The sequence below is a fragment of the Castanea sativa genome, chromosome 8 (genome assembly GCF_040712315.1).
Source record: "Castanea sativa cultivar Marrone di Chiusa Pesio chromosome 8, ASM4071231v1".
NCBI lineage: Eukaryota > Viridiplantae > Streptophyta > Magnoliopsida > Fagales > Fagaceae > Castanea > Castanea sativa.
In genome coordinates this window covers 34874884-34897391 of record NC_134020.1, presented here as the reverse complement: position 1 = coordinate 34897391, position 22508 = coordinate 34874884, and the positions used below count along the sequence as shown (strand labels likewise).

The 22508-nt window shown below is 40.7% G+C and overlaps 1 protein-coding gene across 1 annotated transcript; it reads left to right on the top strand.

Annotated features, from left to right (window-relative positions):
• Nucleotides 1-2461: 2461 nt before the first annotated feature.
• On the top strand, nucleotides 2462-3562 carry LOC142606243 (zinc finger BED domain-containing protein RICESLEEPER 2-like). The gene is made up of 2 exons (XM_075777625.1): nucleotides 2462-2924; nucleotides 3297-3562. Exons 1-2 carry the CDS (start codon nucleotides 2462-2464, stop codon nucleotides 3560-3562), a joined length of 729 nt encoding a protein of 242 aa, XP_075633740.1.
• The last annotated feature ends 18946 nt before the right edge of the window (nucleotides 3563-22508 follow it).

Genomic DNA, 22508 nt, shown 5'->3' with positions numbered 1-22508 from the left:
AACACATTAATAGCGACCATTACTCATCGGTCTTAAACACCCATCAATACGATAACGGTTACATATGGGTAATAATCACCTCCAATTATGTACAACAACTATCTAAATCATCTATAAAAGGGATAGTCCATCTCGCTTGTGAAGGTACGTCACAAACTATTACAAAACATTATCTACATACGAAAGATATGGGTTGATACTAATTTGAGCATCGGAGGCTCCCCCACCAGGCACAACCTGGTGGTCTCTTCGATTAGTTCCTCCTTTATTTTGCAGGTCCTACAAGGTCGTCAAGAGCTCTAGATTGGACAAGTGACCCAACTGATGATTTTGGCATCATCACCACTAGTTGAAATGATTATAATTAATGAGTTGCCTTTTAGTTGTGTTGAGGGGTATGGGTTTAAGAAATATGTAACTACTTTACAACCTAAGCTCCGTCTAAAGGATATTCCATCTCGTCAAACTGTGGCTAGAGATGTGATTGGAATTTATAATAGTGAGAGAGAGAAGCTAGGGAAATCCTTGAAGGGTTGTAGGGTGTGTCTTACTACGGACACATGGACTTCTATACAAAATTTGAAAGCGTAAATGCACTTTTAATCCCTACATTTTGTCTTTTTTTCATTTTAGTCCCTACATTTTAATTTTACCACTTTTAGTCCCTAAATCAATTTATGCGTTCCATTTTGGTTCTTTCCGTTAGCCCACTAACGGAAATTGCTTAAGTGGCAAACTGAGTGCATTGTTGGCACATTAAATGTTGACGTGGCCAATTTAAAAAAAATAAAAACTTATTTTTATATAAAAAATTATATTTCATAAATATCCTAAAAAAATTTAAATTATTTCTACCAAACTATTAAATAATTTAATTCTATCTTTTACCTCAAAAAATACATTAATTTAATTAATTTTTTTTTACCTCATAGGATGAACAAAACCAGACAATAAAAAATGACGAACACTAGAGAACAACCCAGAAAAATAAAAAAACGAAGAACACGATGAACAAACCAGAAAAATCAAACACAAAAATTCAAACCAGCAAAAAAACAAATTACCACAGTCGATTCAAACCCAGAAAAACACAATCTTCGCTAATCAAATTACCCAAAAAACCCTAGTAATTTAGTCCCTAAATTACCCAAATCTGCTTATTCATCTTCGCTAATCAAATTGGGAATTTCAGTCTGGATTTTCGGTAAGGCAGAGCGGCGTGCTTGACTACAGAGGAGAGATTGAGAGAAGGGACTGAGAAATCTTCCTTGGGAGGGAGGCGAGTGTAGGTGGTGGCTTCGCTGCCAGGGGAGAGAACAATCGGCTCCAGCAGGGACTTGAAGCGATTGGATTGGGTCTTGAACTTGTTAGGGTTTCGTAGTGGTTGCTTTCTCTTGGAATTGGAATTGGAATTGGAGGGCTTGTGAGGTTGAGGGTTGTGAGTTGTTGGGCGAACGAGAGCGTAGGGAGAGAATAAGCTCGTTGAAGAAATGGAAGCAGTAACAACAACCATTTTTAGTTTTGGCTCAAATGAAATGAAAGAAGCAGCAAAGAAAAGTATTGGGAGACCCAAACCCAGATCTGCTCCAAATCCAGAAACGGCGCCATTGGATTTGCTCCAAACCCAGATCTGCTCCTGATAAGAACATAAAAAAGGAAAGAAAAAAAAAACCATTCAGATCTGGGTTGGTGTTAGTGTACAATTGATTTTTGTGGAAGAATTTGTGTACAAATTTTGGAATATTTTGGGTTTCTATTCTTTTGTTCTCGGGATTGAATATTCTGGGTTTGTTGTTCTTGTGTGTTCATGATCAAGATGAATTTGGAATAGGAATTTGATAATTTGAATGTGAAATTTATGAGTTTATGGGTTTCTAATCTTATTGTTCTTGTTCAAGGATTTGAGATGAATGATTTTTGTTTTTAATTTTGTTTGTAATTTTTTTATTTAGTTAAAATTAATAAATTAATTTTTTTAATTTAGATGTTGATGTAGAATTTTTTAATGCCAAAATAGATTTTTTAATTATTATTTTACTATGTCGTTAGCCATGTCAGCATTTTCTGTTAGTTGGGTGACGGTAAGGACTTAAATGTCACGCGTTAATTAGTTTAGGGACTAAAAATGGTAAAAATAAAATGTAGATTCCAAAATAGAAATCTGGTCAAAATGTAGGGATTAAAAGTGCATTTACGCTAAATTTGAATTATATGTGTCTCACATGTCACTTTATTGATGATGCTTGGAAGTTGCATAAGAGAATTTTAAATTTTTGTCAAGTTGAAGATCATAAGGGGGAGACTATAGGTAGAAAGATTGAGATGTTTTTGCGTGAGTGGGGTATTGACGGTATATTCACTTTGACAGTGGATAATGCTAGCTCCAATTTAACCACAATTTATTTTGCAAAGGGTAACAAAATATTGGAATGAGACAGTTTTAGAAAATGAGTTCATGCACATGAGGTGTTGTGCTCATATCCTAAATCTCATTGTTGGGGAGGGTTTGAAAGAAATTGATGCATCTGTTGCTAGGATGCGTGAAGCTGTGAGGTATGTGAAGTCCTCGCCCAATAGAAATCAAACTTTTAGGAATTTTATGGAGAGGTTAGATATGGAGTCCAAGAGTCTTCTTTGTCTAGATGTACCTACTAGGTGGAACTCAACTTACCTTATGTTAGAAACTGTTGAAAATTTTGAGAAAGTATTCCTTAGGATGGACTTTGAAGATGATGGTTATTCATCATACTTTAGGAGCAAAGAATATAGTGGTGATTTGGGATCTCCTTGTATGAGTGATTTTCAAAATTGCATGGCATTTGTGACTTTCTTGAAGCTTTTTTACAATGTAACAAAGAAGTTCTCCGGCTCTTTGTTTGTTACCTCAAATGCCTTTTTTGATGAGATCTTTGTTATTCAGGAGAGTTTAAATCCCAAAAGACCCTTTTGAAAAACACAGCCATAAACATGCAAACTAAATTTGAGAAGTATTGGGGGGAAGGTGATAAAATTTATCCTCTTTTGTATGTGGCTGTGGTTCTTGATTCATGAAAAAAATTGAGGTTTTTGAAGTTTTCTTTTTTTTAAATTTGTGGGAATGAAGTGGGGAAAGTGATGGTTGATAAGGCGAAAGATATCTTTCGATGAAGTTGTATACTTTTTATTGTTCTGTTAATTCCACAAATGTGCAAGAACCAAGTGGGAGTAAGAGGACACAAATGGTAGGTGAAGCTAGTGATCCATATGTGATGGTTTACTCTCGATATGAGCTTTTTTAGAAGCTGAGCAATTTGTAGGTTGTAGTAATGAGGTTGAAAAGTATTTGGCTGAAAATTGTGATGATAGAAGGGATGTGAATTTTGAGGTATTGGGATGGTGGAAGGACAATTCTAGTAGATACCCAATGTTGTCCAAAATGGCTAAGGATGTGCTAGCTGTACCAGTTTCGACTATTGTATTTAAGTCAGCATTTAACACCGGAGGCCGTATTGTTGATCCATTTCAAAGTTCTCTCTCTCCTCTCATGGTTCAAAACCTTGTTTGTGCACAAGATTGGCTTTAAGCCACAGTACCAATTTCTCACCGCCAATCAAGGGATGAGGTTGAGGCATTGGAGGAGGAATTTCATGATTTAGGTTGTAAGGTCACAATTCGCACTCGAACCCCACCGTATGGAGGGTGCAGGCTCAAAAAGCCTTATACAATGAAATTTGTTGAGAGTGGGCCAAAGAACTAGGCTTTAGTGCGTAGATAACAGTTAAAATGGGTTTTCATGACAATCAAATAGAAATGAACCAGGTTTGTACTAGTGAGTTTGTCCTCGGCACAATCCGAGGAGTTCTGTTCTAGTGGATGAGAATGGTTACGGGAGTTGTTGAGATTGCTACAGTGCTTTCTCTGTTTCCTCCCTCCCTTCTCTGGGGCCTTTACCCTTATTTATACTACATCTCTTCCTTCATCTTTACCCTACACGTGGATAGTTGATGGTTTATGCTGATACTTGTCCCATCAGCCTCCTCTAGAAGTCTTCTGGGGTGGTTGTAAGGCTGCAATAATACTGTTCAAAGGTCACCTCCCCATTAATGCGGCCAAAGAGTGAGCTACAGAGCATTTAATGCAGTGGTAGTAGCTTTCCCCTTGATATCTTTAGAGTTCCCATCTTTCTTGTATGTTTATGGCGCACGTCCCTATCACTAGAGCTTCTTGGAAGGTCACTTTGATCATTAGGATCTATACCCGATCTGCGTTTAGTTTATCCGAGGAGATGCTCCTCCTCAAACTCGGACTACTCACGCTCTCGGCCAAAGCCCCAAAACACAAATTCATTGATCTGGGCCCGTGACCCCACATAGGTAATATGTTTAAATTTTGGAACTTATAGTCTATTAATTATTATTGAATGTCTCATGTTCAAACAAAATTTAATATATTGTATTTATTTCCTTTTCTTTTCTTTCTTTAAATCAACAATCATCATCAAATGCATCAGCAAGTACCAACTCCAAATTGGGTTCTAGCTCAGGCAAATGACCCTTAATTAGTGTTGAAGATTGATAATTGACTTGGTATGTTACTGCCTTTGGCCTCTTACTGTTATAAACTTGTTGCCCTTTCTATTTGGTCTTGTATTTGGTAGTAATGTATTATTTGTTAAATAATTTTTTGTCTTTTGTAGGAGGAATCATTTATTTTGTAACAGGTGGTAACCTTTTGGGAACATTTTGGAAGCTTTTTTGTAAATTGCTTTTCTAACAATACTAGTCTGAATGCTTATAGAAAAGAAATTCTAGGAATCATATAAGTTTTCTTTTCTATTAGTTATAGACTTATTAGCTTGAGTATTTGTCATTTAATGCTTGGGAAAAGCTTTTTTTTTTTTTTTTTTTGGAAATACTTGTAGTATTTTATAATTGTAATTAATTATATTGCTAGGAACATTGTATAGCCCGTAAGGTTACTGCCTTCTTATGATTTATTGCCTTATGAACTTTTAGTAATCTAATTTCCTTCTCAGCCTATATGACTTACCTATTATATATATATAGATGGAAGTATTGCAATATAAATCTATACCTTATGCTTGCTGTGGTTGGCTTATTTGATGTTGGAAATACTACTTGTTGTGTGGTTGTTGGACATACACATGTTTTGTGTATTGTTTTGCTATTTTGTCCAGGTTATTTGTTGTGTTAATTTTTGGGTAGTCAATGTGGCTGTTTAACAAGTCACAGGTGGTGAAAATAGGATTTGGTGAAAGTAGGATTTTGTGTGTTACTTGTGTTGTGCTCTTTGTCCAGGTTTTACAATATATATTGATGTGTTTAGTTTTTATGGTCAATGTGTGGATGCTTAACAGATGTTGTAAAAATAGGTTTATTTTGTGTGTTGTGGTGGGGTATTTTTTTCATGATATTTAATGCTTAACAGGTGGTAAAAATTGGCTTATTTTGTGACATGTGGTGAGGTATTTTTTCTAGGAAGTTTATGTTCTGAAGGCCCAATAGATTTATAGGTGAAGTAGTTTCTTAATTTAGTTTATCTTGAAGGCCCGTTTAAAAAAAAAAAAAAAAAAAGGAAAAGGGAGGCCCAATATGTTTTATATGGAAAGTTCAAAAACTATGACACCCAAATAATTTTTAAAACTGCCAAACTCCTTAATTTGGCCTAAAAGGGCTGAAAAAATTGAACCAAAAAAAATTCATAGAAGTCCAAAAATTGGGCCCATTAATGGCCCAAACTCGCCTAACCAACAACTCCGACTCGCCCATTCGGTGACCCGAAGCACTAGGTCCAACCCGACGTTGAATACAGGTCTAAGATCTAACCACCTGACTTAAATGGGTCGAGTTCGGTTCAGGCCCAAACCCGAACCGGCCTGACCCGTGGACAGGCCTACTTTGTCTTATGAACTATCAAATTGTACGATTCATCCCAAAAATCTATAACATTATTTCAATGTCTTTTGTTGTTTGTTTTGGTATTAAGTATGACGAAAATAAATAATGAAAGATTAATTTATTCGCTCTCTTTTAATATTAAATTTCGTACTTAACAACAAAATAGATGACAGAAAGTTAAGTGTTACAAAGATTTCGATTTAAGGGGTTGGTAGTGCATTTTGATAGTTCAAAGAACAAAGTATAAAAAACGGTATAGTTTAGGATTAAAAAGTATAATTTTTCCTTAATTAAATTTAGGTTTAATTATATGTTTACTTGTTCTCAACATTTGTTTGATGTACTAAATTAGTCCCATCTTTTAAAATGTTTCATTTTAGTTTTTATACTTTTAAATTTGTGTTAAAAAGGTCCTTATAGTAAACTGTTACTTTGACCTTCTCTATCTCCGAACAGACATAAAAGAAGCACATAGAATATTTGAATAACTAATTTCTTCCTTCCTTCATTGCTATTAAAATTCCTGGGATTTTGCGGAACAATCTCAACTCAAAATCAAAGCAAGAATGAATGGTAATGACCTTTTGGACAAAATTTTAAGCATAAGGACAAAAATGAAATATTTCAAAAAATAGTGAAACATGGGGTAAAGGTTGGTAATTACATTTTTAATTAAGCCTTAAATTTATGATGGGATTTATGTTCACCTGAAAAGGAGTACTATATTGCCCTATTTTGGGAATATTTAATAATTTTACACAATAATTTTCACAACAGTTGAATTGACAATTTTTTATTGATTTTCATATGGGTTTACCACTGTGAGCGCAAGTTCCCATGACGTGGTTTCATCTTCTTCGTTGGGAAGTACATCTTGGCTAGGGTGGACCATGGCGGAGGGTGTAAATGGTGTCTTCACCTAGTTTAGATTTAGGAACCATAAATATAGCGCCCTTCATGAAATGACTGCTTTTTACCAGAGCACGTGTCTAGAGTTTAGGTATGGAGATAGGAAGGTGTTAGGCACCCAACCCCACCTGACCTGTGGGCCGACTTCCACTCATTGTGTTCTAAGTCTTAATCTCATTAAAGGCATATTTAACATGTTATTCTAACTCTCTCTCTCACACACACACACACTAACATGCATCTAAGAGCAAACAATCATGGCATAATCATCCCTAAACCTAACATACATCTATCATGGCATATAAGTATATATTAACAAGGGCAGAGACATTGTCAAATAGTTCTAGATAAGCATGTTATTTCATTTAAACAAAAAGAAACCCTATTAAGTATGGAAGAGTTAAAACAAACAAAACTAGGGGTGTGCGCGGTTTGGTTGGCTCGTTTTTTTTTTTCAAATTTGTTACGGAACCAATAGGGATCGGTTTTGTAATAATTAAAACGGATGCATACCGATTAGGGTTGGTTTTTCGACCTATAGCGGTGCGGTTTGGTCAACTCGGTTTAATCAGTTTGGTCTGTTTGATTTGAAACATTAATAATCTGTTTTTGTTTTTTTTTTTTAATAAAAAAAATCTATTCAACCAATAAAAAAAATATGTTCAACAGAAACTTTATATATTTCCAATGATAGCTTTATTGACAGCTTTATTGCCTCATAGGTATTAGATTTTCATTCAGAGACTTCTCCCTGAACTTGTTTCAGTTCAACAATAGAATCAAGTGGGCAAGGAGTTTTCGTGCCAAGTTTTCATCAACCAAGGCAATGCCAAAAACCATTGCACGTATATAAATGGGTAGGCAGACTTAACTTTTTTAACAAAAAAGAAGAAGGAAGAGACATTGATAAGGATCAATAAATGACATGCACAGATAGGTTTAAGAACAACTATGGACATTACATTCCAGTAAAATTTTGAAGAATACAACACTGAGCTTAGTTGCAAAATCAACCTTCATATTTAATTATAGATGAACCCATGGAAAACGATGCCTATAAATTCTATCCCTCATTATAATGGTGGAAACACGAAGACAAATCATTTATATCAGAGAAAGGGTTGCTGGTGGCTTACTGTTGGTTTGCCGTGATTGGTGAGCGGGCGCCTGCTGGCTGTTGCAAAGGTGACAGCGAGAGCTTAGCTGAGGTGTGTTCGCTGTGTTAGGCGAGAGGCGAGAGAGAGAGTTAAAGGATTTTGATTTCTGAGACAAAACGAATGAATTTATACTAGGGGTAGAATGTGAAAACCTAGCATAAAACGCACCGTTTTGCTTTTGTTTTTTGTTTTATTTTTAATAACACCCCCATACGACGACATTTTATTAAAAAAAATCAGAACCTGTACCAATTACCAAACTTGGGGAGAGAACGAAGAACTTTTTTTGACTGAAATGGTAGAGGGAGAACGAAGAACGTATAGCTTAGCTGCCCTTAATCAGTTCGGTTCGGCATATATCGGTTTCGGATTTCCAGCTCCGACGACTGCATAGCACTGGCATCGGAACTCCCTTCGCGCTCCGATCGCAGGCATTGGCTTCGTCGGTCGGTTGCAGTGGTAGTGTGGGATGATCGTTGCCGATCGGTTGGATTAGTGCCGATGACTTTCTGCTCACCCCTAAACAAAATAGAGCAAAACAAAGGAAACCGATGTATACAGATGTGAAAACTAGGTTAAACAGAGGCTAAACATGTAAATAAAACAGAGGAAAAAAAAAAATGAATTTAGAGTTTCTGGGCAAAAGTATGCGTGCACATACACAGGGCATGCGTATGTATCCCAACTGTATGCATATTTTGAGTATGCGTACGCATGCAAGTTGCATGTGCGCTCATATACACCCGAAACCTTGAACCTAGAACCCAGAAAACTAGAATAGAGAACAAAGAAAACCAACAAAAAGAAGAAATCTAACAACCTAGCATGCTTCAAACACAAACACGAAATAAACCTAAGCAAAACAAACATATTTAAGCAATTAAAACACATATATAAACACAAGAACAAAGGAAAAATAAAGAAAAGTGAACAGCCAAAGTTAGAAACTTTACCTCAACACTGGAACTCTTTAGAGCTTAATTTTGACCGTTCTCTTCAGTCAATCTATTCACAACCAAATCAAAGGAGTATTTTACTATTTTCTAGTGACTTACGTGTTTTACTACTAGAATTTGTCATCCCTTGAAAAAGTACCTTTTATGGATTTATATAGTTGAAAAATAGGGGTTTGAGGTAGTGGCGGCTCTAGGAATTTTGTTTAGGAGGTTCATTAAACTTTTTTTTATTAAAAAGAGATCTTAAATATATCGAGTTATCGACAAAAAAATAAAATAATAATAATACATGAAGTTTTACAATTTTATTCTAAAATTTCAAATTTTGAATGTTACATGATAGTTCATTTCGAGTATCTATTGCCAATGTGGGTAGCTATGAGCCTATTACCATTTTATTTTGTTTAGTTTGTTTAACATTTTTATCTTTATACAATTGTTATTATCTATTCGACTTTGTTTTATAAAAATATTTTAGACTAAATGACTAATCTCAACTCATTGGCTCCGTATTAATTATTAACGCACACAATCACACTCATTCATACATAAAATTAACACTATGTGTAAGTGCACAATTGCACCTGGATCCAAAAACACACGTGGGCTCAGGCCCAATGAGCCTTAAACAATTAAATTTATAGAGTGTGGGTTCGCAATCTAATTTAGTGGTGTTCGAAGCTTGATGAACAGGCTAGAATGTTACAGTATTTACAAACAATGGACGAATAGGGCAAATGAACCTCCTCGGACGTAAGCCGAGGACGATTTATGTATATTTTCTCTTTTTCTTTTAAATATTATAGTTCTTAGTCCTTCTCTAGTTTTCTCCCCCCCTTTCTTTAATCTCTTTCCTCTTTAAATACCTCTTCTCCTTCCCTCTATATCCACGTGTCACACAAATCTTACCCTCAGAGCCTCTCTCCTCCTTTCCACCACCTTCCTGAAGTCCTTAAACAATGGCCAGAAGGTCCTCCCTACTGTTCAGGGGTCACTTCCCCATTAATGCGGCCAGGGAAGTAGGTGCAGGATCTTTAATGTGGAGGTAGCAACCTTTTTCTGAGATATTTCTCTCACACCGTTGCGTCTAGAGGGTACTTGAATCCCTCTCTTAACCAACAGTTTTTCCAGAACTCTGCCTTGATCCTTTTGGCGAATCCCAGGGTCATCGCGGGTCTGTCCGAGGAGAGATTCGTCCCCGGACGAATCCTCGGACTCTCGACCTATGGGCCGACCTGCAGCTCTAGAGGCTTTTAGTCTAAAACGAACTAGCGCCCATCAATAAAGCCCAAGGCCCAAATACTTACTTAGGTCCTTTTATTCCCCACAATAGCCCCTCAAAACTTTATTTTTCCTTATTCGAGGAGAAAAATAGAGTTTTGATCCGACCAGAGCTCCCTCTACACGTTTCTTATATCACCACGCGTGTGGAGACCGTTTCGTTCCTAGAAAATGCCGTTTGGCTTTTTGAATTCCAGAACGTGCGCATTTATAACCGCAAGTTACACCCTGTTCCCCACGTTCAACGATGAGATGAATATCTAACAGTCCTTGTCGCCTCCTGAAAATTTGGGCGGGACGAATCCAATTTCGAGGCCACCTCCCGCACGTCATGACGTTTGAAAATCTGCGCCTTCATTCATTTCTTCAGAATTCAATCACATCAGAGCATCATTCATCATCTTTTCTCTCCAAAAACCCATGGAACTTCGCATAACTACAAACTTGTATGTTCTTACTTTCTCTACTCCTTTCTCCTCGGATTCTGTCCTCGGCTTCCTTCTTAACCACTTTCCTCTTGAAACTTGCCCTTTCCTTTCTCTTAGATGGGTAGATTTAAGTGCTTAGTTGATACCGCCGTTGGGATGGAAGGCTTTAGGGCCAAATATCAGATTCCCAATGACATAGGCTTGAAGTACTGTCCAGCGGAAGCCGTCAGTGGTTCTAGGAAGACGGGAGAGGTCATTATCCCTATGATTGCCTTCATAGAAGGTGGGATGACCCTCCCTATGAGGAGTGTAACTAGGGAATATCTTCGCAACCATAGATTATGCCCAGATCAATGCACACCCAATGTATTTAGGGTTTTAGGGAGTGTCGACGCTCTAAATGAGCAGATGGGCTTGAACCTCACATGGCACGATGTTGCCTTTATGTACGAATGCCATAAACTTACGAGCGTAGGTTATTACATTAAATCACAGTCTAGTGTAGTTAGGTTAATTTCTTGTCTGCCCAAGTCCAATAAAGGCATGAAGGACGACTACCTTATTGCCTCAGGCAATTGGCACGATGGCCCTCACTGCCCAGTCGTATGGGGAGATCCAGGTGTGACTCCTCAGGAGTTAATTTCCCTTCCTCATAACTCAATCTCAACCCCTTTGAATATTTTATTCCTTTTTGCCCGCTGTTATTTCTGATTTTTCGAGCTTATCACAAATCTAACCATATTTGTCTCCTCGGGTGTTGCTTTTCGCAGATAAACAGCTCGTTCGCCCACGCTTGAGCCAATGTAACGTCGCCGACTTAAACTGCGTCCTCCGTTTAGAAGTCTTCGTGAGTGAAGATTTGCAAGTAAGAGCAGCTCACCTAATATTAAGATACGACCCCATATCCTCGGATTTCCAAGAGATAAAGAACGCGATTATCGCAGGGGACAGGCGACGCCGGAGAATAAACATAGCAAGGCCGCACTTTCTCACCGACCACGACATTCCTGACGAGCCCAACACCATCCTATACACGCGACCTATCGTGGCGATACCTCTCTCAACGCACTTTCAGACAACTGCTGCCCCGGAGGAGCAAGTGTCCTTGTCGCACTCGTTGGACAAGGAGATAGACCAATTCCAGCTCGAAAATGTCGAAAGACCTTGAGGAAGCCAGTTTGTCGTACTCACTGACGAGGAAGACGAGCCCGCCGAGGCCTCCGGAGTTGCAGGTTTAATAGTTGCCCGTCCTGACGACGATTCCGAGGAGGAAGAAATGGACGTGCTCAAAGGCCTTCTGACTAAGAGAGGCGAGAGAGTCACCCAAAAAGGAGCGGGAGGGTCCCAAGTTCCTCCGTCCTTGCCACCACCCCCTCCTCTAGCCGATCCTAAGCATCCGGTTGAGGAGCCCAAGAAGAAAAGAAAGGGGGAGGCCGAGGAGGCTGGTGGCGAAAAACAGAAGAAACCAAGACAGCAGCCACAACAAGCTCAGCAGCAGAAACTGGACAAAGGCAAGGGACGTGCTCGTTCAGTTGAAAGCGGGGAGATTAGGGACTTGGCCGAAGTGCGCCGAGCACCGGCTACCTGGTCTCCCAATTTGAGATTGGACGGAGCACCAATCTCTTGCCAGTCCAGCATTAGGGCATTCCAACAAGGCCACACCCCACCACCTGGCCGAGACGTTGGAACGTCCCCTTTTGCTGCCCAAGGATATGGAAGCCTTGGAAAAAATGAGCCAGCCTCAGCTGTTCCTTTATTTGAAAAGGGAATTAGCCCTGGTAAGTTTCACTTCTTATGCACATGTCGTTTTTCTTGATATCTGACTATTAGTGAATGTCTTCCTATGTCTAACCTTCTGATACTTTGTCACAGGCTGTTCAAGAGGTCTTTGCTGCCGAGAAGCTCGTGGAGGATTCTCGGAAGAAGGTTGGAATGGAGTAGGAGATCCGGATGGAGACTGAGAAGTCCCTAGGCCAGGCCCTCGCAGAAAACGAGAAACTCTCCTCTCAGCTGGCCAATGTAAAAAGGGAAAGAGATGGCGCCGAGGCCAGCCTGAGAACAATAAGGACTCAAGTGGAGGGGCAGCGCAAGCTTCTTCATAAAAAGAATGATGAGCTTTCCAAAGCATAGAAGGAACACTTTGACCTGGAGAAGGAGCTTGCGCAGATGAAGAAGGAAGCTCGCACCTTCAAGGATTCATTGGAGGCTGCGAAGAAGGCTAGCTACAAGGAAGGGGTGACGGCGACAGAAGACCAGCTAACAGAGGCGTTCGCGGCCTTGTGCCGAGAATACTGTCAGCAGGTCTGGGGCAAAGCCCTAAACGTAGCAGGGGTTCCTTAAGCTTCCGAGCTGAGGAAGCCCAAGAACGTTTGGCTTCCCCTTGACATACATGAGATAGAAGAGGCTCCTGCTGTCGCACCTGCCCCTAAGACAGCTCCTTCTGCTCTCCCTCCTGTGATCCCAGAGCCCATTCCGGATCCTACAGAACCTTCAAGTTCCAATAAAGAGAAGGAAGGGTATGAAGGTGCCGAGAAGGACCCAAGTCAAAGTATGGAGCCCATCGTCCCTCCAACAACTACAGCAGACAGAGGAAAACAAGTTCTGTCTTCCTTTGAGTTAGAGTTAAAAAAACATTGAAGCTACCAGTACTTCCCAACAAGACCCCCCTCCAAAAGTTTAGGGCCGAGCCTAGGGCTTCTTTCTCTTTGTAATTAAGATTTTGCATGTAATGTATGTCAGAACAATTAATGAAAGACAGTTTCGTTTGATTTTCATTTGACTTGTATTTATTTTATCTTTGTGTTTACCATAAGAATTCTTCTCAAACTACATCTTAGGAGTATATCAAGCACGAAGTAATAACGAACGCCTAACAGGCTAACTTAACTTTTTGCAAACATTTGAAAAGTAGAGTGTTCAAGAACCTGCCAAAAACCAACTTGGTTTAGATGGTAAGTAGTGCCACACTTTGCAAACCCATATGATACTTAGAATTTGTAACCTGGAACGCTAATCTTAGTAAAGTGTGGGGTCCGAGTACCCTACCTTACTAAATTTTTGCTTGATACTTAAAGATGTATAACTTAAAATTCTATTTAACCATGGTTCTGTTTAACAAATGATAAGACATCAATTTCCACAAGGTATGTGGTCAGAGGACCATACTTAATCAAATTTCTGTTTGACATTTAGTAATAGTAACTTAAGATGTTAATTTTCCCAGAGTAGAAGGTCTGTAGACCTGGCATAACTAAGGTTCTGTTTAACAAATGATAAGGCATCAATTTCCACAAGGTATGCGGTTCGGGGACCATGCATTACCAAGTTTCTGTCTGACACTTAGTAAGATATCAATTTCCACAAGGTATGTGGTCCGAGGACCATGCATTACCAAGTTTCTGTCTGACACTTAGAAACATATCAATTTCCACAAGGTATATGGTCCGAGGACCATCCATTACCAACTTTCTGTTTGATATTTTAGAATATATCAATTTCCACAAGGTATGTGGCCCGAGGACCATCCATTACCAAGTTTCTGTTTGATATTTTAGAACATATCAATTTTCACAAGGTATGTGGCCCGAGGACCATCCATTACCAAGTTTCTGTTTGATATTTTAGAACATATCAATTTCCACAAGGTATGCGGTCTGAGGACCATCCATTACCAAGTTTCTGTTTGATATTTTAGAACATATCAATTTCCACAAGGTATGTGGTCCGAGGACCGTGCATTACCAAGTTTCTGTTTGATATTTTAGAACATATCAATTTCCACAAAGTATGTGGTCCGAGGACCATCCATTACCAAGTTTCTGTTTGATATTTTGAGAGTTGTAATTTATAAGCCCGCATACATTCATAATTTAGACCACGAACGACAAAAGTATCTTACATTAATAATAATACCTTCGTAGGTTGTTTACATTCCACGAGCGTTGTACAACTTTTTCATCTAGAACAACTAGTCGATATGATCCTATGCCTGCTACAGAAATAATCCGATATGGTTCTTCTCAATTCGGTCCTAGTTTACCCCAAGCTGGGTTTCTAGCAGTACCCACAACTTTTCTCGGCACCAGATCCCCAGGCGCAAGTGGCCTTAGCTTAACATGGGCATCATACCCTCGTTTAAGCTTCTGCTGATAATAAGCCATTTGGACCACAGCTGTCTCTCGCCGTTCCTCAACTAAATCCAGGCCTTTCTCCAAGAGGCCGTTGTTATTTTCTGGACTAAATGAACTCGTCCTTAGCGTGGGGAAACTAGATTCTAAAGGTATCACTGCCTCGGCCCCATAAGTCATAGAGAATGACGTTTCTCCTGTGGATCTACGCGGCGTAGTTCGATACGTCCATAGAACATGTGGTAGTTCTTCTACCCATCTGCCCTTCACATCGTCCAGCCTTTTCTTGAGTCCACTAACTATAAACTTGTTAACGGCCTTGGCTTGCCTGTTTCCCTGAGGATAAGCTGGAGTGGAGTATCTATTTATGATGCCCATGTCACCACAATATTTCCTAAAAGCTCTACTATCAAATTGAACGCCATTGTCCGAAATGAGTGTATGTGGTACCCCAAATCTAGTAATGATGTTTTTCCAGATGAACTTCTTGGAATCGACGTCCCTAATATTTGCCAAGGGCTCAGCCTCTACCCATTTAGTGAAGTAGTCGGTCCCCACAAGCAGCCACTTTTTGTTTCCTACAGCCCTTGGAAATGGTCCTACTATGTCCAATCCCCATTAAGCGAAAGGCCAAGGACTGGAGAGAGGATTAAGGACTCCTCCAAGTTGATGAATGTTAGGAGCGAACCTCTGGCATTGGTCACACTTTCTTGCATAGTCCTGAGCTTCCCTCTGCATATTGGGCCACCAATATCCTTGAGTCAAGGCCCTATGAGCTAGGGACCTTTCCCCAGTATGGCTCCCACAAATTTCCTCATGCAGTTCTTCCAAAAGCGCCTCCGTTGATTCGAGGTGCACGCATAACAAATATGGTCTAGAGAAGGATCGTTGATACAATTTCTGATCCTCAGACAACCAGAAACGTGGTGCCTTTCGACGGATCTTGTCTGCTTCAGACTTGTCCTCGGGAAGAATGTCGTTTTTCAGAAAAGATATCATAGGATCGATCCAACTAGGTCCAGGCCTTATTAAGTGGATCCGAGCTGCACGAACAGTGGTAAGAGCTGGCTCTAGCAAATCTTCGACAAGGATAATCCTAGGCAAACTCTGAGCCGAGGATGTTGCTAAGGTAGCCAAAGAGTCTGCATGTGTATTTCCATTTCTAGAAATGTGAGATAGGATAAAGGAATCGAATTTAGATTGTAAACGTTTGACCTGGGTCAAGTATTCTTGCATTCTTGGGTCCCTAGCCTCCATGGTCCCTGTCACCTGGCCGACCACTAACTGAGAATCCGAGCACATATGAACTCCCTTTCCGCCCATCCTATGCACCATATTCATACCGACCAAGATTGCTTCATACTCGGCCTCATTAGTAGTAGCCGAGAACGCCAACCTTAGAGATTTTTCAAAGACAATTCCCTTGGGGGATACTAGGGCAAGTCCGATGCCAGATCCTTTCTAGTTAACTGCCCCATCAACGTACACTTCCCAAGTGGGAGGTCCTATGCCCGTGATCACACCAACTGATTTTTCATCTATGTGTGATTCCTTCACAGCTTCCTCCAACAATGGTTCCGCGAACTCCGCCATCAAATTTGCAAGAACCTGGCCCTTTATTGAGGTGCGCGGCATGTATTTGATATCAAAAGCTCCCAAAATAGTTCCTCATTTAGCCACCCTTCTAGAGTAGTCAGCGCTGCGCAACACTGACTTGAGAGGCAGTTGGGTCAAAACTACAACGGTGTGGGACTGGAAATAATGAGGAAGCCTCCGCGTGGCATGAACTACGGCTAAAAGTGCTTTCTCCAAAAGTAGGTAACGCACCTCGGCGTCATTCAGAGTTTTACTGACGTAGTAGACCAGTCTTTGCACCCCACCGTCGTCCCTTATGAGGACCAGGCTGACCGCGTGGACGGCCACTGCCAGATACGCAAACAGGACCTCATTTACTTCAGGCTGAGACATAATAGGTGGCCGGGAAAGATATTCCTTAAGTTGTTGGAAGGCTACAATGCACTCCTCGGACCATTGGAACCCCCTCCACTTATTCAACAGTTGGAAGAAAGGCCTGCATCGGTCAGCTGATCGAGAGATGAACCTGCTGAGAGCAGCGATCATTCCAGTCAATTTCTGAACTTCCTTTGGATTCCGAGGTGGCTATAAGGTTTGAATAGCTCTGATTTGTGCCGGATTCACCTCTATCCCTCTATGAGTAACCATATAACCCAAGAACTTCCCAGAACCGACACCAAAGGAACACTTCGAGGCATTAAGATGCAACTTGTACTTCCTAAGTACCTGAAAAGTGTCGTGGAAATCTTTCACGTGTACAGATATCGTCTTACTCTTCACTACCATGTCATCCACATATATCTCAATGGTCTTTCCAAGTTGCAATTCAAACATTCTGATCATCATCCTTTGGTAAGTAGCCCCAGCATTCTTCAATCCGAACGGCATCACTTTATAGTGATAATTTCCTATTGGAGTAATAAAGGCAGTTTTCTCCTGATCTTCTGCCGCCAGTGGAATTTGGTGATAACCCTAGAGGGCGTCCAAAAAACTCATCCGAGGATGTCCGACGGTGGCATCCACTAGCTGGTCGATGCGCGGCATCGGGAACGAGTCCTTTGGGCAGGCTTTGTTTAAATCTGTGAAGTCCACACATACCCGCCATTTTTCATTTTTCTTTTTGACCACAACCGTGTGCGCCAACCACTCCGAATAGAAAACTTCCTTAATAGCCCCAGCCCTCTTGAGCTTGAGCACCTCTTCTTTAACGGCTTCGGAGTGTTCCTTAGAGGAGCGATGAGGGGGCTGCCTTATAGGAGGAATAGCAGGATTGACGTTCAAATGATGACAAATGAAGCTTGGGTCAACCCCCGGAGCCTCGTAGGGGTCCCAGGCAAAAACATCAATGTTGGTCTTTAGAAACTCCACCAATTCCATCTTCTCTTGGTGTGGTAAACGTACCCCAACCTGGAAGAACCTTTCAGGATCATCGGATATCAGAAACTTCTCCAGGTCCTCGCATATGGCCTCCTCTGCTGTCACCACGTCGGGCGCATCCAGAGTCGTTAATTGCTATAAGTCTTTCACAGCCGAGGTCGAGGACTGCGCTTCGGTTTGATGTAGCACTGCGGCCGATATGCATTGCCTGGCCACCAATTGGCTGCCGAGAATCTCTTCAATGCACTCCCCCGAAGGGAACTTAACCTTAACATGCCAGGTGGAGGAGACAGCCCCCAGAGCGTGCAGCCAGGGCCGGGCGAGGATGGCTGTGTATGGGGAATATGCATCGACCACAATAAAATCCACCTCAACCATCTCCGAGCCAAATTGCACGGGCAACCGAATCTGTCCCTTTGGTATAACGGTCTTCCCTTCAAAACTTATTAACGACGAGTCGTAAGGGGTGAGGTCCTCCAACTTCAACTTCAGCCCCTTAAATAAGTCAGGATACATGATATCCGCGCCGCTGCCTTGATCAATCATTACCCTTTTCACATCATAATTCCCTATCCTCAGAGTGACCACTAAGGCATCGTTATGGGGTTGGATGGTCCCAGCCTTATCTTCCTCTGAAAATCCTAAGACGGGCACATTCAGCTTCAATCTTTTCGGCTTAGAGCCCACCTCCTCGACTTGAGAGTGCGAAACTGCCATCACCCTGGTGGGACATGAGCCAGTCCTGCTAGGCGCAGCGAAGATAACGTTGATCGTTCCCAAGGGAGGCCGAGATGAATTATTCCTCTAATTATTCGAGCCAGACTGACTGCCCTGTCCGCTAGGTTGGTACAGGTGCTGCTTTAATTTTCCTTCGCTGACAAGCTACTCCAAGTGGTTCCAGAGGGTCCGACAGTTCTTGGTAGTATGACCCACGTCTTGATGGTACTGACAAAAGAGATTCTGATTCCTCCTGGCAGGATCCCCCGCCATCTTATTGGGCCATTTGAAGTAGGGTTCCTTACGAACTTTCTCCAATAGTTGGTGCACCGGCTCTCGAAATACAGTATTAACAGTTTGAGGTGCTGCCGAGCCAGACTGCCCGGAGTAATCTCTTCTCATCTTGTTGTTGTGGTATCTGTCTGACCTGAAATCCCTTCACTCTTGCAGGATAACCTTCGCCTTACCCTTCCCTTGCTGTTGGTCTTCCTCGACCCTTTTGTATTTGTCAATACAGTCCATGAGGCGACGTACACTCCGTACGGGTTTTTTTGGTCAAGGACTTCTTGAAGTCATGATCAGTTGGAAGGCCTACTTTAAAGGTATTGATCGCCACCTCATCAAAATCACCATCTATCTCGTTAAACATATCCCAGTACTTGTCGGAGTATGCTTTCAACGTCTCGCCCTCCTTCATAGCCATAGACAACAGTGAGTCCAACGTCGAGGAACTCTGCTGCATGTAATGAACCATGACGCGAATGCTCTAGTCAGTTCCCCGAACGAACCTACAGACCCTGATTTAAGACCGTTGAACCACCTCATAGCAACAGGTCCCAAGCTAGAAGGGAAGACTTTGCACATCAGGGTCTCATTGTGAGAATGCATCGCCATTCTTTGGTTAAAGTGGCTCACATGTTCCACCGGGTCGGTCCGGCCATTATAAATGGTGAAGGTGGGCTGGGTGAACCTCTTGGGGAGCCTCCCATTCTCAATCCTGCGTGAGAATGGCGATTTGGAGAGTTGGTGCAGCGCCCGACTCATGGCATTGTTCCCTAAGCCCCTAAAGGGGAGCTTCCTGTTCCTACGACCTGGTGGGTCATCCTCTTCGCAAGAGGATGTTTTACTGGGGGGTGACCATGACCTCGAACTGTAACTACTTTCCCGGGATTCCCCCGAAGAGGTATTAGACGAGGGTGAAGCACGCCTCAGCCTGACGCGACGCAGCTTCTTCTTAAGGTGATCAATCTCCTTCTGCATGGCCTTAGCATCATCTTCGTGGGTGGCCCTGCCTCCACCATGAGCATGACTTGCTCCAGGATATTCAGTGTGAACGCTACCCTCTCGATCCTCCCGGCGTTTAAGACGTTCAAGAGGATCCTTAGGTTGCGATCCCTAGGTTGTGATCCCTGAGATTCTGCATGGTACGAGCCTAAGCCTGCCATGGTGTTTGAGTTCTTTTTCACACTAGATTCCCACAGACGGCGCCAATTGTAAGTGCACAATTGCGCCTGGACCCAAAAACACACATGGGCTCAAGCCCAATGAGCCTTAAACAATTAAATTTGTAGAGTGTGGGTTTGCAATCTAGTTTAGTGGTGTTCGAAACTTGATGAACATGCTAGAATGTTACAGCATTTACAAACAATGGACGAATAGGGCAAATGAACCTCCTCGGACGTAAGCCGAGGACGATTTATGTATATTTTCTCTTTTTCTTTTAAAGATTACAGTTCTTAGTCATTCTCTAGTTTTCTCCCCCCCTTTCTTTAATCTCTTTCCTCTTTAAATACCTCTTCTCCTTCCCTCTTTATCCACGTGTCATACAAATCTTACCCTCAGAGCCTCTCTCCTCCTTTCCACCACCTTCCTGAAGTGCTTAAACAATGGCCAGAAGGTCCTCCCTACTGTTCAGGGGTCACTTCTCCATTAATGCGGTCAGGGAAGTAGGTGCAGGATCTTTAATGTAGAGGTAGCAGCCTTTTTCTGAGATATTTCTCTCACACCGTTGCGTCTAGAGGGTACTTGAATCCCCCTCTTAACCAACGATTTTTCCAGAACTCTGCCTTGATCCTTTTGGCGAATCCCAGGGTCATCACGGGTCTGTCTGAGGAGAGATTCGTCCTTGGACGAATCCTCAGACTCTCAACCTATGGGCCGACCTGCAGCTCTAGAGGCTTTTAGTCTAAAACGAACTAGCGCCCATCAATAAAGCCCAAGGCCCAAATACTTACTTAGGTCCTGTTATTCCCCACACTATGTGTCTACTTATCCAATCAAATGCTTGAACAATCACTAAATTTACAATTTTTTTCTTGAATTTTACTAACTTTATAACAAAAAGTTATTATAATACAATAACAATACACATACATGTAAAAAAACCCTCTCTATTATAAAGTTATATTATATTTATATTGTACACACAAACATCCACACACATCATAATTTACACAAATAACATTATAACAAAAAGTAATGTACAATTAATATTAGACACACCCACACACATATAATATAAATTTATAAAAAAGAATTACACTTACAATTCACAAACACACATCTTTACTCTTAGAGTCGAAAATATTTGTAATAAATGTGTGCAAGATTTAAGTCAGGGTGTGCAAAAAAATATTTTTAAGAATAAATTAAAGTATTAAACTAAAAAAAATATATATTTTACATATATAAATTTTATTTTTTTGAAGTCAGGGGGTTCAAATGAACCCCTTGAATAAGCTATAGCGCCGCCCCTAGTTTGAGGCGGCTCCCAGATGATGTGGGATTCGTTTCAAACCGAGAAATATAGAAAACTTGTCTTTCATAGTTTTTGGAACCCTAGCATGTGCACACATGCATGTGTATGCACACGCATGGGATTCGTTCTAAACAGTGTTTAAATACAGAAAACTTGTCTTTCATAGTTTTTGGAACCCTAGCATGCGCACGCATGCACGTGTATGCGCACGTAGAGCCTGAGTACACGTATGCATATGTGTGTATGCATACGCACACCCTAGGGTTTTCATGGCCTTTCTTTCCCAAAAATAGTTTTATACTCCAAAAAATAAATTATATTTTCTATAAGCACTTTTCTTAAGTCAATTTTCATCTGATTGGGCCCTAAACCAACCTTGGGCCTTAAAGTTCTAACATTATCAGAGAACAAAAGCCCAAGTTGTAACGGGTACAAAATGCGGTGTTTACAATCACCAAAATTACTTTTAATATATATAGTTCTTGATTGGTTTTTACCGATTTTTCCTGATCCAATCCAATTTTTTAAACAATGGAGGTGATGAAAAATGTTGGTCAACCAGAAATTGTTTTCCAGTTGATTGTAAAATAAGACACTTATGATAGAAATTTTCTGTTTTATCCAAAACTTATCAACCAAACCACCACTCCTACTATTTTTATCACCCTGCACTAACGACCCTAGTCTTTGGTGGCCAACCACTGCTGCCGGTGGTTGAGGCCACCGTTGGGAGGATCAAAAAAATTTATCTAAAATTTTCATTTTTATTACATATGTACTTGGGGAGATGAGAAAATGTGAGAAAGTAATAAAATATTTATTTTCCATAGCATTTTTAGGCACAACCAAACACTAAAAAATATTTTTTAAAGCATTTTCTTGAATGCAACTAAATGCTTTAAAAAAAATTTTTTTTTTTCAAAATATACTTTCACCTAAAAATGTTTTAGGGATGGATAATATTTTCTGTCCAACTAAACACAATCGCTACCCTTAGGCTTATTGTATTTCTTGTGCCATTCTATGAGCCCGTTTGGATAGGCTGTACCAAAACTCTTAACGCGCATTTTAATCAAAAACGCAAATATGCGTGTGTTTGGTATTGTGATTTTCCTAGAAACTGCGTTCTTTCAAACACCATATATCACGTTTTGAAACTGAGGTAGCAACAAACTTTCTGAAAAACGCCACTTAAAACGCAGATTCGTAATACTTTTTAAGGTTTGAATACCTAAAACACCCTCAAGCATTTGCTAAATGACAAAATCATTAGCCAACAAATAAACTAACCTCCCTAACTTTCCAGCGACAGCACTGCTCAAGGCC

Bases quoted from the DNA above. Each gene is read 5' to 3' on its own strand.
- LOC142606243 (XM_075777625.1), top strand. From the start codon at position 2,462: ATGAGGTGTTGTGCTCATATCCTAAATCTCATTGTTGGGGAGGGTTTG. The intron at 2,925-3,296 runs GTTTAAATCCCA...AGCAATTTGTAG, and splicing joins GATCTTTGTTATTCAGGAGA to GTTGTAGTAATGAGGTTGAA.